General features: G+C 42.6%; 1 protein-coding gene across 1 annotated transcript; it reads left to right on the top strand.

Annotated features, from left to right (window-relative positions):
- The first annotated feature begins 845 nt into the window (after positions 1 to 845).
- nufip2 (nuclear FMR1 interacting protein 2) lies at positions 846 to 11,675 on the top strand. The gene is made up of 4 exons (XM_030100198.1): positions 846 to 1,051; positions 3,132 to 4,802; positions 5,462 to 5,494; positions 7,092 to 11,675. The coding sequence occupies exons 1-4, from the start codon at positions 904 to 906 to the stop codon at positions 7,142 to 7,144; spliced, it is 1,905 nt and encodes a 634-aa protein (XP_029956058.1). The 5' UTR covers positions 846 to 903; the 3' UTR covers positions 7,145 to 11,675.
- Positions 11,676 to 15,660: the final 3,985 nt, after the last annotated feature.

The raw sequence follows: 15,660 nt of genomic DNA, 5'->3' as shown, positions 1-15,660 counted from the left end.
CCTCCACAGTCACCTGATCTAAACCCGATCCAGATGGCTTGGGATGAGATGGATGGAAAAGGGCCAACAAGTAAGAGCTCAGCATCTCTAGGAACTCCTTCAAGACCATTTCAGGTGACTACCTCATGAAGCTCGAGGATAGTGACCAAAGTTATTTAGAATAATCTAAAATACATAACTTTTTTTTTGGTTATTTAGTGATTTCACTTTTTTTTTTTTTTTTACAATATAATTGCATATGTGTTAATTCATATATATATATATATATATATATATATATATATATATATATATATATATATATACATGTATTTATATATATATATATTTATATACATGTATTTATATACATAATTTATAAATGAATGGCTGATATGTGCGTGCGGAATAGCAGTAACAATGAAACACAGATTATACATTGATGTGATCCTCAGAAATAAACTGGAAAAAAAAAGGAAGCAGTGTTTTCCTCGTCCCACATGTTCGGATCGGTACCGGTGTGTGTGAGTGTGTGTTTGTGTGTGTATCTGAGCCTCCTGCGGCGTGTCTGTGTCCACCGGCTGGAGACGTGGCAGCGCCTCGGGTCAGATGATTTCACTCCACACATGAACCCCACCCCGCCGCTGCCCACCCTCAAAACATTCTTCTTCTTTTTTTTTTTAACTGGCTGGTTTTCTCATTCTGTGTTTAAAATGCCCGTTTAAACGCCTAACAAACCCTGTGAAATAGTCCCAGAATAACTCCAGACGTGGATTTTAGAGACGGTGACCACCCAAAACAGAGCCATTTTTAGACGTTTACTGCTGACGTTACAGAGGCTTCAAATAGCTTCCGTTTCACTCTGGTAGTGATTGGACTGTCCTGTAACTGAGGGAGCTAACAAGTCCGACATTCTTCACTTCAATGGAGGAACAGCCCAAAGATCGGGCACAAGACAGGCAGTACCACCACCACGGAGACGACAGAAACACTATCCAACATACAACTTGTGTGAAAAATGCTCAGAGCCAGCTCCAGTGCCAGCATCAGGAAGCGCAGACGAAGAAAACAGGTTGGGCCATCCGGAAAAGTTAGCTAGCGCTCGCTAGCCGTGGTCAGCTAATGTCAACGAGCCGCCTAGCATCGAGCTAACTAACGTGAAGTGCAGCTTAGCCTGCTGTGCTAACACAATCCAAACTCGACAGTGTTGCACGGCGTGATTTAGGAGCAAACTAAACATATGAAGTGCCCGTTCTTTAGGCAGACAGTCACCGGCGCTGTGGCGACAACCGGGCTAGTGTGTTAGCGAGTTGTGGCTAGCTAATGTTGCGTGACAGTTGTCGCTGGTCGTGGTTTGACATATCGGGGATTGACCTTGTGCGCCGGTTTCACCACCCAGTTTTCTCTAAATCATTTCCCCAAACCCCGCCGGGTCACCCTACGCTGTCAGCTCGTTGTCTGGCGGAAAGAGCACAGGGAACCGTCCACGGCAGCGGCCGCAGCTCGGCGTTTTTCGCCTCGGCATGCTTGTGTCCACTTTAGGAAACCGAGCCGGCTCCACTGGAATGTTCTGAGCTGCCATTTCCTGTCGGCCATGTTACAATATCACTGCGAGCTAATGCTACGCTTCCCTGCTACACTTAGGAGATCTACAACCATGTCCAGCCTGTGCTTTTGACATGTTGCAGTTCTTGTTCGGTGGACACAGCAGCAGCTGTAGCTAGCAGGGTGTGGTGTGCTTAGTTGAGGTTAGCCAGCTAACGCTAGCCGTGTGTGACAGGCCTGTTGCATGTTGTCCAGTGAATGTGAAGCCACGCAGCGCCTCGATCTCACACACACACGAGTGTGTTTTCTGCAGCTGATCGTGCAGAAGAAACGAGGCAATCTCCAGCAGCGAGCCCGTGTGTGAATGGAGTCTCCCTCTCCAGTCAGTTCATCTTAAAAGCAAGGATGTAACTGCAAGTGAATGGAGTGCATGTCAATAAATCCTCTTTGTATGAGGAGAGATCCACGTAACCATGTAACAATCCATCCATCCATCCATCTTCTAGATTGCTACAGCTTGATTTAAACCAGTGCAGGCCATTAAATCAGCACAGTTGGAAACTTGATCCACTTCCAAAATGGAGAATTTTGCCACCATTTGTACCGCTTCCCACTACAAAGTTCTGTAGAGATCACTGACTGCATGTATGTGGTCACCTTATATCACTGATGGGCGATTAAATGAAGTAGTGCTCAATTTGAACTCATCTCTTGTTAAAATCAGTGTGTGACCTGCTTCAGATTCTGTCTGATAATAGTGACTCATGGCAACTTTTCAAGTAATATTTGACCCCTCACAGGCCAGCAAGGGAAAGCTTAAGAACCACATCTGCTGCTCTGCCTTATTTATCAATGTGTAGAAAATTAGATATGTTGTCAAGCTGGTACCACAGTGCTGTGACTAAAATATCCACAGCTTTATTTTTATCACAATAGTTTCTACAATACTCAGCTTCATTCTTTCAAATCAAATGTATTACCCCTTTAAACTGTTGGTGAGCATCAGCTTTGGTTGGCTTTGTTATAGACTGATTTTTTGGCTTGTAAACAACAAACCTCTGTGTGGCTGAAATGGAGGAGGGCACCACATTGACACAGCACTTCCCAAACCCTTGTGTGTTCCACGGTCCTATTTCTGGTTCGTTGCCAATCCCTGTGTGTATCGTAAACGCTGCTGCGAGCCATCCTTATACATCATGCAACAACTGGTTTGTGATGCCAGGTTAGATTACCTGGAGAAAGTTTAGTAGCTTGTAGTGTGGCATGCTGAAGACTGTCTGGAGGTGTATCGCATGTCCTGCACTTGTTAGATGTAATGAACTCTTAAGCAGCGCTGTGAAAATACCTGAGCAGATCAGTAATGACTAGACTGTTATCTGTTTACTGTGTGGTGCCGCTTAGAAAGAAAATTGAGTTAACCCACGCCGATATCTGAACTTATTAAAATAAGAGTAAATGTGGATTTTTATGCTTTAATTTTGACATTAAAATGGTTTTATATGAGATTTCTTTCATGTAAACATTCCAGCTAATGTTGTGCAGCTTCACAGTAGGTTTTTGGTTTGTGCTGTGACTTCAGTATGAACTGACTTTGTTTCCTCTTTCAGGCAATAAAAAAGTGAACGCCGGCGACGGGGAGGGAGAGAGGAATCTGCATCTGTCTGATACTGTTGGCATGTCGTATCCCCCCAACAGCAATGGTAGCAGACACACAAGTAATACAAATGTGAAGCCCAAATCGACACAAAAGGTGTACACGACTGTTCCAAAAGCGAGCAGCAAAGGATTGGAGCATAAGAAGAATATGGACCTTAAAAATGACAAGGAAAAAGCTGTGGATTTGAATCCTCACGAGGCCCAACCTTTGGATAAAAAAGACTCCATGTTGCTTCAGAACGGCGTTTTAAACTGTGGTTTAATTACAAATGGCTATTCCAGCAAGGACAATGATGGCAGCGGCTCCGAAGGTGGGTATACCACCCCGAAGAAACGCAAGACCAGATGCAACAACGCCAAGAACACTGATAATGTGATCAGAGAAAAGGAGAAGGACCTGCAGCAGGGCAACACTACACAGGAGCAGGGGACTTTTATTATGGAAGCTGGCGAGAAGGGAGTGTCCTCTAGACTCGATGGCTTTCGAGCCGCCAGTAAAGCAGAAGCTCCGTCGGCAGCCAGGCGCGCTGTTGCGTCGGAAACTTCAGCCGGCGAATCTCAGAGGAAAAACTCTGACGGCAAAACAGTAGGCACCTTCGGTAAGAAAAGTGAGGAGAGGCACAAAGGCAAGCTTTCTTCACCTTCGAAAGAGGACTCGTGGACTTTGTTCAAGCCCCCTCCAGTATTTCCTGTGGACAATAGCAGCGCTAAAATTGTTCCCAAGATCAGTTATGCAAGTAAAGTAAAAGAAAACCTCAACAAAGTAGCTCAAGGTGGAGGAGAGGCGCTGCCTCCTCCTGTCAGACTGTCGCAGGTCCCAATGTCTGCTATGAAAACTATCACCTCAGCTAGCTTTACTAATGGTCCTGTTTCTGGAAATGGAAACGGCTGCCCGTCAGTGGGTACCTTCTTCGCTCCTGCTGCTAGTAGTATTCCACCAGCCCCGTCTATCCCAAGTGGCGAGAATGTAGCATCTCCTCTGGAAAGTAACTGTAGCTCTTCGACCAGTCCCGTCGACGGGGAAGCGTACGAGCTCAGAAAGTGTACTCTTTTAATTTACCCTTTAAATATGCAACCTGTGCTCCCGAGCGCTCGTCACCTTGACCCACCGGCCGCTCAGACAAATCAGAAAGCCCTGGGAGACATCTTCCAAAATCAGTGGGGGCTTTCCTTCATCAACGAGCCCAACTTGGGGCCGGACGGCGGCAGCGGGCCGGCGCCGGCGGAGGACACGGCCACTGCGCCCGCTTCTCAAAGCGAGCCCGCCCAGCCCTGCTTTGACGTTAGCCCTTCCTTCTTAGAGCCAGGTATTCTGGCTCAAGACCCCGAGAAAAGGACTTGTGCCCCTTGCGGTGTGTCTAACGCCTGTTCTCCAGCCTGCCCGAGCGAGGAGGAGAACAAGCCGCAGCCATGCGGCCAGGAGAAAACCAAACCCGAGGCCAAGGTCGCGGGTTCTACTGTGTCGGCCCTCAGTAAAGACAACGGTGCTAAACCTGCGCAGGGCCAGATAACCACTCTGTTGTTTGGCTCGCCTAAAGAGCAGGCTCACTATAAAGACATTGGCAGGAGGTGTAGCTGGGGGCCCATCGACATTAAAGCTGCTGTCACTTATCACACTAAAGGTAAATGACTTTCTCTCATCTTCAGCTGTGATTCTAAGATGCTCGTTGTTCAAATTAGTGAGTTTCATTACTACAGCACACACTCTTTTATCTAAAATGCAGCAAAAACACTCCTTGTTTGTCTCTCTAGTACTGATAAACAAAATCAATCAACTGTATTTAATTTTTCTGAGGAATGAGTCTTTTTAAACATGACAGAGTGCTGGTGGTGACCTTTTGTGAAAAGCTGAATTCTTTTCTTGGAGCAGTTTCTTGTTTCTTTTTGTGACAGCTCCTCTCTGCTCTGTTGTCCCTGCACTGAAAGGAGAATGTTGCATTTAGACCAAACATTCTGGGGACATTTCTGACATGGAATATTGTCATATTTTGAGACCTCTTTAGAATATAAGTTGGCTGATCTGTCTGCTGTATGGGCAGTTCAAGTATTATTATTCTAAATAATATATGGATGTAATGAATTTTAATAATGAAAAGTGACAGAGAAAACCAGTTTAATAATATTAAAATGATAAGATATTGCTTGAAGCTTGATTATATAATGAGTGTGTTGCATCAAAAAAGTAGAATTGTTTCAAATGTTTTTTGCTATGAACGATTTGATCATTCTGAAGATATACATGTAGTGATTTAAAAACAATGTTTTTTTTTTCTTTCAACAGAAATGGAATCCATTTTCAACTTGCAAAAACAAGGTGAGCTAAACTCTCTGATCTCTTTTCCATCGTACTTTTGCTCTGAAAAACAAACGGGTCAATTTCTCCTCAACAAACACAATTCATCAATGTTTATGCTTTTCTTTTCCATTGATAAGACTGGAGATTTTTTTTAATTGTAAGGTCTGAATAGGTCGTTCGTTGTTTTAGTCCATGTCTAAAAGAAGCACAACATCAACACTAAGAAGGTGAAAAAAACATGTTAAATTAATGTGATCGCATCCGAAACTGAAATTCTTAATTCCTTGTGTCTGAAATCACTCGCTGTGACGAGTAATATATTTGAAATTGTTAACATGGTTAGTTTTGATGAAACTTTTACAGTGAAACCTAAAACAGGCAAGCAAATCCGCTTCTACACACAAAGTGAAAACATCATATGGCTCTACTGTACATTTTAGAAAATGGTTCATGTATTACATTTGACATGTGTTGATCTAATTTTGACAACCTTTGAGATCTGGGTTGGCGCTCACTGCACTGAAGTATTTCCTCTTGGAGGAATTTGATGATTTCTAGGAGGAAAATTAAAGTTGGAGTAGGTTCAATCACACGGGTGTAACAGAGTGCTGTGAAAGGAGACTCGTCTCTGCCTGATGTGGTGACATATTGTACCTGACAGCTTCTGCAGCCTCTCTTCAGGGCTATTTAAAGACACTTTTTGTTATTGTAGAATAAACAAAAAACCTCCATTGTCTCTAAATGCAAGTGTTTTTAAGGCATCTTAAAGAAAAATTAACTTGTGCAGGATAACCTCTGTGCAGAAGTGTGTATTTGAAGATTTGAAGAATCAGTCCTGCAGGTCTTTATTGCTAAAAACATATTTTCACTAATATTGCACATTTTATCATCTGCCTTCCAGCTTCATAAATACAGGTTATCTTCACTGAAAATCTTTGTGCTATTTATAAATCCCTCATCAGGACCCACTTTAGAAGGGAAAAAAAAAAAGGTTGTGGTGTAGCAGCTCGACAGCATGTGCACTAAGCATGTATTGACGCGTGCGACGCGCCTCCAGAGAACAGCAGCACGTTCGGCATTGATCACTTAATTCCTAGAAGACAAAAGGCCACAGCCGTTTGATTAGAGAAGCGCAGAAACATAAGCAGCTAAGAGTAATCACCAGCACACACAGACAGTGTCGAGGTTATGGAGTGCGACGCGCCGCCGGTGGAGGGTCCTCTGCTGCCGCGGCCGGGCCAGCTGGCAGCCGGGCGGCGGCGGCGGCACTTTCTCCAAACAATCTGTTGATATCAACACAGACACCGGCTCAGAGATGTTAGCTTAACGTCCCACCGCAAGCTAGAGGGAAACATGCCACGACGCCATTGTTTTACTTACCAGTGGTCGTGTTTACATCCAGGTCACAATGCCAGTTAAAGCATCGCTGGAAATTCATTGTCTAAACACACTTTTCCCTTCTAAGGGTCGGCGGGGTGAATGCTTTTCCTCAGCATGATTTTAACCTTTTGATTGATCACACTGCAGCATATCGTTTTGATGGCTTATTTAAAGGCATTCTTGTAATTATTCCAGTCCTGTTTTAAAACTGCGTCTCTCTCTCTCTCCCTTACAGATCCAAAAAGAGTAGTGGTTTATGATGAGACCAAGGACGGACCGGATCAGTGAGGTAGACCTTCTCCAGTACTTCTCCTTCTCCTCCTCTGGGTGCTGCAGTTATCTACCTTGGAAATCACAAATCCTGTTGGATAGATAAAAGTGACAACTGTGAAAACATTAATAGTTTAGCATGACAGATTTTCCTTGGAATCTCGGGTGGAATAACAAAAGACTTCATGGGGGCGTCAAACAAACACAACACACACACACACACACACACACATCGTACACTCATCTTCATCTACGTGCTCTGGACGGACGTTAAAGGAGTCGATCGGTGCCTCTTCACCATGATGAATGGACTCTTGCACCTTTGGGCTGTGGCGGCGGTGTGTGTGTGTGTGTCACGGCTCTTTTAAAGGAGAACGTTCAACAGAGGAAGGCGTCCCGGACGGCGCCTTCCTTAAAAAAAAAAAAAAGAAAAAGAAAAGCCTTTCTCCTGCTCAAACTGTGGCAGCCGTCGGTCGGACTGTGGAACGCCTCGGTCGTTTTTGTTCTCCGCGCATTCAACTGAGTTCATTGTAGATATGTTAGACGTTATACATACACATCCGCGTGCAAAAGCTTGAATTCACAGTGACTGAAAGGAGAAGACGCTTCGCAGAAGAATGCCTTGAAGTGGTGGAACAAAGGTCTTTGGAGTCCCGTTAAAAAAAAGTTTACGGGACTTTCGTAGGTGAGGCCCCGTCCTGAAGGGAGAACCTCGTGTCCAATCCTGAGCGAGAGAGAGAAAAAAAATCAGAGCTCAGAAATTTAAAAAAAATGCTCTTCTTTTTTTTTTTTTTCTTCTTCTTTTCTTTTCATGCCGTTTCCTCCAACCCCAGAAGATGTATATGCCCCAGAGCACAGATTCAAAAGTGCCCCCCCCCCCCCCCTCTCATTTCAATGTTTGGTCAGTGTGCTAAAGATTTTTTTAAGTCAGGTTCAACTCGAAACCTTTTAAATCTTGAAGGGTTGGTAACATTTCATGCATCATCAGTGACTTGGTGGACTTTGAGTGGGTGGAAGACGCAGGAAGACGGACTGTAGAAGAAGAGACGCTGCTTCGGACGAGACCTTCTGAGTTTGGTTTCCGTGTTCAGCAGCAGGACTCAGGATGCCTGGTCACATTATTTTGCCTGCTTTTCTGTTCGATTCCTCTCGTCAAAGGAACGTGTTGCATTTTTTTGGATTTCTTTTTGCGTGCGCGTGTGTGTCATTATCCGGTCTTTACTTTTCTACCTTACATGATTGCATTTCCTGCATGTTTACTGGTGGGAAGGATCGAGTCAGTGCTCGCTGTTCATCGCTACTCAAAGATAACAGCAAGACGACAGTTGCAATACGATAATAGGTTCCCCCCCTTCCTCCTCCTCCTCCTCCCAAACTAGCCACTTTGTCAAACTGCATTGAAATGTGAAGATGAGTTGTGCTGTTATGTTTTACTGTGGATAACATTTTTCAAACCAGTGTGCAATAACAGTGGGAAAAAAAAAAAAGTATATGGAGCTACAAAACCCCCTCCGTGATGCTGGCGTGACCTGCAGTTCAGTATGTTCAAAACGTTTTCAAGGTGCGTGTTCAGTTTGTTGCACAAAAATTCTTTATTTTTTTCTCTCGTTGGTGAAAATAGCTCATGTTGAAAACGATCTAATTAAGTCTAGGGAGCCCAAATGTGCTAAACTGCTAACTTAGCCGGCTGCGACGTCACTTCTCTCACCATCTTCCAAACCAGGATCGGTTTATTCTACTCAACTAAAGAGCTGTCCGGGTTTCTTTTCTCTACAACATATGATTTGGTTAATGTGTGGATTAATAGCACTTTATGTAAACTAATTGCTTTTATCTTATAATTACTAGAGAGAGAAAAAAAGAGAGAGAGATCTATATGTACTGACAAGAAATCCTCCTTGAAAGAATGGCTCTGGGCTGTTACTTTTCAGAAAAAAAAAGATAATAAATACAGAATTATTAAATGTAACTCAGGTAGTGTTGATAAAGCCATGACTGTGTTCAATATTGTTTTTGCCAAATGGCCCCTGTCATGTGACGTTCTCATTGGAAATGTTGAATTAAGTCCTTCTGTACGGAGTCTCATGATAATATGACAACACACCAAATAAGTCCTTTTGGGGAAAATCTGTCGGTGTGTGATGTGCTGTCATGCATCAGTCTGCGGCTCTAAAGTCATAACTTTAGATATTTTTTGCTTTCAAACCCCCGTCTCTCTCCACCCCACCACTTTTTTTCCTTCTTTTAATTTAAGCAAGCACATTGCTCCTCGCGCTGTTATGTGTGTGTGTGCACGGCTGCAGCTCCGCAGCCTTCGGTGGCTCATTTTCTCCGTCATGTGTCGGCTGTGAAGCACCTCTTGATTTATTAGCGCTGAACATCAGCTGCGGTTCTGCAGGGGGAGCTATAATCTAGGTATGAGCTTTTCAAGTACACTTCTTTCCACCGCTTCCCTGATTACCTGATTAGGCCGGGCTGCAGGGGAAAAAGCTGCAGCCTCAGCCGCGTTCTTTTTTTTAAATTTATCTTTTATTTTTGGTACAAATTGTCTTGACATTTAGCGTCCGATTGCGGCCAGCTCCCTGGTATTTAAAACCCTTTTTGTTTTGGCTTCCATTGTGCGGCGTGTGATGGATGAGCGCATCGCAAGACGCTGCCCTCTGAATGACAACAGTTCTATCTGGTCAGCGAGGAAGCGCGTCTAACATTTACTAAAGTATTACACATTGCCATTTGTATTTCTTTCTTTTTTTTTTTTATTACCGACACTCAATTTGGGGTAAAGTTGCACAAAAATCGCACATTAATTCTCCTCCGATTGCCCATAATTCACAGAAAGAGCAAGGTGATGGTGTGGATAATGCCAAATTGTTTGAGACTGAGAGGATGCTCATTGGACGGCGACGCTTCTAAATGTAAAAACAGGGTGATCAGGATGAGTGGTGTGTGATGTTACTGTAGTCTTACAATTCTGTTTTTGTTTTCCTGAGCGGACGGGCCTGGTACAGGGGGAATCTGTGACTGTCCTCCCTCCCACAGGCTCCTCTTGTTTCCTCCTAGCACTTATACAAGGCTATGCTGAATATGCATTTATTAAAGCGAGAACTATTACTTTGAAGCCTGCAAAACCAAAAAAAAAAAAAACAGGTTCTCGGGGGCCGAGCAGACGTTTAATCAGCGATCGGGGTTGGGGAGGGATATGACTTGACTGTTGGTGTGTTAAAGCCTGATCAAGTGGAGTTGATTTAACTTTTTTTTTTTTTTTTTTCTAAATCTTTATTTCCACTCCCTCAGGATGTGCAATCACCTCAAGGATGCTAACGCAGGCTTCCACCGTTGTTTTTGTTTTGTCGGGTGTGTGCATAGCAAGTTCTTCCTATAATATGCAAGTTTATTTAAAAAAAATGACAAAAAAAAAGGAAAGAAAAAGAAGAAATCCTCCTCTATCTCTATCCCCCTGTTGTTTCATGTTCAGGTGCCTGTGTGGAAGAAAAAAAAAAAACAGCTTTGATTGTTTAAAATCTGCTTCCAGCATATATCTGTGCCATTGTTTGTTTGTTTTTTTTGTTTTGTTTTTTTGGAACATTTGCAATGCTGTTTAAGTTTTCTCACAACAAATCCTGTTTTTCTTCCTTTCTGAGGCGACATGAACGCAGCTCGAACATCGTTTCGTAGATTTCTTTGTCTTTTTTCTGTGGCTCGTGTTCGCCGACCGCGCGGACGAAAAGCCAAACAAAGTGTTGATCTGAGGGACGGATGACGGATAACCGCTCGCTGGCGTATATATATTCATGCCGGCTTATTGTGGAGTTTAATGTCTGAAGTAGCACACGATAATTAATTTGAACTGATTTAACAAATTAATCTTTTAACATGTTTTAAAAGCGTCGTTTTTATTTTATTTTTTATTTTTTTTTGGAGTTATAACCTAATTTATCCATAGGTGCACAAGTAGGATGAAACTAAAAGGAATAAATCAAGATGTCTCATTTTGTTTTGATGAGCTTTAGATGTTTTAGTTATTGATTTAAGGCTGATGTAAACCTCCCCCTCCCCAATAGCCCCAATGTTAATATATTTGAAGTTATTCTTTCGTGGCAGATTTTATAAGGATTACTTTTAACGCGCTTTTTTTTTTTTTTTTTTTTTTTTTCTCTCAGATAGTTGTGATGGAGAATTGAAATCCACTGCATCTAGAGTTCCTTTTTAATATATTTTTATCTGTTTCTTGATCATGCTGTGAGGGCGGGGTGAGGTGTTCGCACGCATTTCAGCGGCTCTGAATCTGCTTTCGCCAAAGGTACACTACTCAGATATTCAGCGACCGAAGGGCAACACGCACAGAACGGGAGGGTCTTCAGAGCCGGAGAGAGTCACTACTGTAGCAGCTGAATGTCACTTTGAGCGTGTGGTGACGAGAGGAGAAATCTTATTTAAAATTAAAGAAAAAAAAATACAAAAAAAAAAAAATACAAAAATACCGAAAGTGCTGCTTCTTCATCCAGTAATCAGTCATCTGTAACGGGAAATGCTGGACTTGGTGTTTGGAAAAAGTGTCCCTCCTTTAAACCGCCACTGCCTCCTGTGGAAATGTTTTCATTTGGGGGGGCTGTTTTATTTTTCTTTTGGTTTCTCTCTTCCCCCCCCCCCCCCCCCCCCCCCCCCCCCGACGCCACTGAGAGGTCCAGTGTCTGGGGGAGCGAACGAGGCCGGGGTGGCGATGGGAGATGATCCGTTGTGCCGAGTCATCCTTTCTCTCTGTGTCATCTCAAACGGCTGTTGTGCTCGTCGATGCATTTGTTTTTCTTTTATTTTCTCTGTCTGCTGTTTCCTCCTTATCACGGCTCCATCAACCCCCCCCCCCCCCCCCCCCATCCTAAAACGTCGAGGCAATAGCATTTCTTTTTTTTTTTTTTCTTTTTTGTTTCAAATGTCTTACAGGTTGGCATTTAAGTTTTTAAGTGAGCAATCTGATTTATTTAATTTTCATTGTTTTGAATTTAACAGAAGTGTCACATTACAATGTTTTTTTTAAAGCATGATAATAACCCTCAAATTCCAAACAATGTCATAGAGACAATTAAAAAAAAGAGAAAACTCCAGTGTTCACAATTTTAGTTTCCATTAAAATGTCAAATTTTCATGAAGAAGGTTGTCTGTGTGTTTATTTGTTGCAAAGAAATCACCTTAACAAAAGTATTTGAACAGTATTCATCAGATGTTTTTATTTTTGAACCATTTTATGAGAGCAGATGTTAAGTTAAGAGAGAATTATTTATTTTATTCATAGTTTTTTTTTCCCAGTATTACAGTATTCCAGCATCAGTCTCATAATACTGCTCTATTACCTTTCATCACAAGTTTTAAAATGTTTGAAGTGTTCAGATTAGAATAAGTACTTCTCGCCATCATGAACCATACTTAATTTAGTTTTTACTGCAACCCAGTCTTTTAAGGGGAGGGAGGAAGTAGGCTGAACTCGCCGAGGTTGGATCATTAGAGGTTTTCTAATCTGAATATTTGAGGAGTATCTCTTTCCAGAAGGCAGCAGGGAGAACCGGTCATTTCAGGGTTAGTGGAGCAAAACGACCAGTAATGTAATAATGGACTGCCAATGTATCTGCCAATAATCGTGGCCTTTTTCAATGCAATAAAACCTATAATGTGATAAAATACTTGATTCATTAATGTAATAAGTTACTACATGATTGAAAAAGCATAAAAAAATCTAACCTGAAAAGCAAAAGTAGCAGCATTTCTTGGCCATTTAAACTTTTTTAGTTCAGTTATGGATTACATTATTAGGTTGTTTGAGTTTATCATCTTCAGAATGGGCCGCACGGTGGTGCGGTGGTTAGCGCTGTTGCCTCACAGCAAGAAGGTCCTGGGTTCAAATCCCAGCCGGGGCTTGGGGCCTTTCTGTGTGGAGTTTGCATGTTCTCCCCGTGTGTGTGTGGGTTCTCTCCGGGTACTCCGGCTTCCTCCCACGGTCCAAAAACATGCATGGTAGGTTAATTGGTCACCCTAAAATTGCCCCTAGGTATGAATGCGTGAGTGAATGGTTGTCTGTCTCTATATGTCAGCCCTGCAACAGACTGGCGACCTGTCCAGGGTGTACCCCGCCTTCGCCCACAGCAGCTGGGATCGGTTCCAGCCACCCGTGACCCCGAAAGGGACCAGCGGCAGAAAATGAATGAATGAATCTTCAGAATGGCCAACATCATGAAGCTATTTATCAGTTATAACCAGGTCTACGCCTGGCCCTCTCAATCTAAATCCCCCAAAATATAGTCCCGGTTCTGACCCCAGACCTGAAGGAACCACCGAACATTTCAGACTCTGGATCAAGATCCACATTCTCCACTATGAAGACACATCTGTTTTATTGAAAATAAAAAGAATAAAATAAAAGAAATCGGCTGGTCGGACAGTAAATACCTGCTGGAAGAGTCTATCCCTGACTGGAACGCCGGCCTCACGTCGGTTTCAGACCCCGTTTACACCGGAAACATTTTCAAGTGAAAACGCAAAACTCTCCACAACGGTGCAACGGACCTTTTTTGACAGCTGCTCCCAAAGTGGAACTTTTCGAAAACGGTCTGTCTGCATGGGAACGAGGAAAAACAACACTTTGTGGCAACGTTTGGGCGGAGATGCTAACAGCTAACCACGTCGTTTTCAGCGTCTCCGTGTAAATGTCAAATTTTACTGAAACAAATAAGCTAAAACTTTTCGTTTTCACCTGAATCGTCGTCGTGTAAACGGGATCTTCCTCTCTTGGTTCTCAGAAATGGACAGTCTGTCAATCAAAAGACGTTTCCTGATTCGTTGCTCCTGACTGAAGGTGTTTTAGTCTCATCAGATCAGACTGAACATTTCAGACTCTGGTTCTGTCTCCGTTTCTTCGTGCTGGTTTGTGCTTGAACGGTGACCGAGCTGCCGCTCCTCAGTGTCTGTGTATGTGTGTGTTTGGCCACCTCCCCCCTTGGCCGTGTCTTTTCAGTTGACTGTACATGATGCTGCAAACCGCCTGGTCCTCCAGAACCCCGGGAGAACCCATGCAACAACCTTTAAGAAGACAGGCTAGCTGGCACGTAGTCCTGAAACTATGAGAGAAAAGTGAGTTTGATTTGTTTACATTACATTTACAATGGCACAGTTTTCATTTCTAAGGATATATATGTAGGTATAAACAAATATTTGCATATTTATTGCCTAAAGTTAAATGATATGACGTGTTTTGTGTTCTCACATTTGGAATATAATGTTACAGTCGTCACCTGTATTACTGTCTGGATGATTTTTGGTAGTAGTTGATCATTTTTATGACGACTAAGTGACTGTTTTCTGTGCCTTTTTATGGTTAGAATGCATGGTTAACTTTTTATTACGATTTGGAGTCACTGAGATGTGTATTTCTTTTATTCTGAATAAATAAATGGTTCAGCTTTTGTTGTAGATTTTGGAGGTACCTTAAAAAAAAGCTATCATATCTCTCTTCTTCAATAAAACCAAATACAAGCCGAGTGTTTCAGGCTCCTTCTGTCCATCTTCAAGGCGTTTAGCTGGAACAGCAGTCGAATGTTTGAGCAGCAGTGGAAACGATCTGGCCTGACGAGAAGAGTTTTATTGGCATGAAGTAAATCCCACTCCCTCCTCCACTCAGCCTCATTATTAAAATCACTATGAGTGTCCTCCATCACTGTCTACCAATCACTCCCAGCATGCACTGCGAGAGAGAGAGAGACCAACAGAGAGAGAGAGAAGAGTTTGTTCATATGGAGGAAGAACAGGGAGTTCTGGAAAAATAAGCAGGTTTTTAACCAAGGAGAAGGGGTTTTCATGTGATTGATTCCCTGGGAGGGCTTCACTCTGCAATCTAAAAATTTGAATAATCTAGAAATTATATTGATTTAAAAAATTAAAACCAAACTAAAGCAAAACAATGAATGTTTTTAAAATGGGGAATTCATTTAGTAAAAATAAATTGCTGATTATATTAACTTTTGGTCCCAAGACAAACTGTCTTGGCAGAGTTTTTCCATTGTTCATCTGAGAAAAGGCTTTAAACGTAGCATTGTATCAGACAAATCAAATAAGATGGCTGCTACTGACAACACAGCAAAGCATCCATTGGTTAAAAGAAATAATACTCTGAGCAGTTTATCTAGAAACATACGTTGCGCTCCCAAGTACTTTTCTGACACCAGTGTTTTTATGTGTAATTGAGCACTAATCAGTGTAGCAATATTTGTACTTCACTACTAAATTTTCAGAACTCATTTCCACCTCTGGAAGTTTGTCAAAATAAATTTCTATTTTTCCGTCTTCAGTCGTTGAGCAGTGGCCAGAAGATCCACCTGTCAACCGTTTCCTGGATAATGCTGCAATGCATGTGATTCAGGCCTGTATGAGAAAACTGATTTCCCCAAGACTGCCAGCTGAGCGCAGGGTCAGAGGTCACTGCTTGAGCCATTGACAGGTTTGAGGAAAACCCTTAGGATGATTATTCAGGGTTAAAGAAATCAGACAAC

Source organism: Salarias fasciatus, chromosome 10 (assembly GCF_902148845.1).
Source record: "Salarias fasciatus chromosome 10, fSalaFa1.1, whole genome shotgun sequence".
NCBI lineage: Eukaryota > Metazoa > Chordata > Actinopteri > Blenniiformes > Blenniidae > Salarias > Salarias fasciatus.
The sequence above is the reverse complement of the archived record's forward strand: the minus strand, read 5'-3'. Positions and strand labels throughout refer to the sequence as shown.

What these genes read in the sequence shown, in the direction of transcription:
- nufip2 (XM_030100198.1), top strand. Translation starts at nt 904, where the DNA reads ATGGAGGAACAGCCCAAAGATCGGGCACAAGACAGGCAGTACCACCAC. An exon ending in TGTCACTTATCACACTAAAG is followed by an intron (nt 4,803 to 5,461) that starts GTAAATGACTTT and finishes TTCTTTCAACAG; the next exon opens with AAATGGAATCCATTTTCAAC. An exon ending in TTTCAACTTGCAAAAACAAG is followed by an intron (nt 5,495 to 7,091) that starts GTGAGCTAAACT and finishes TCTCCCTTACAG; the next exon opens with ATCCAAAAAGAGTAGTGGTT.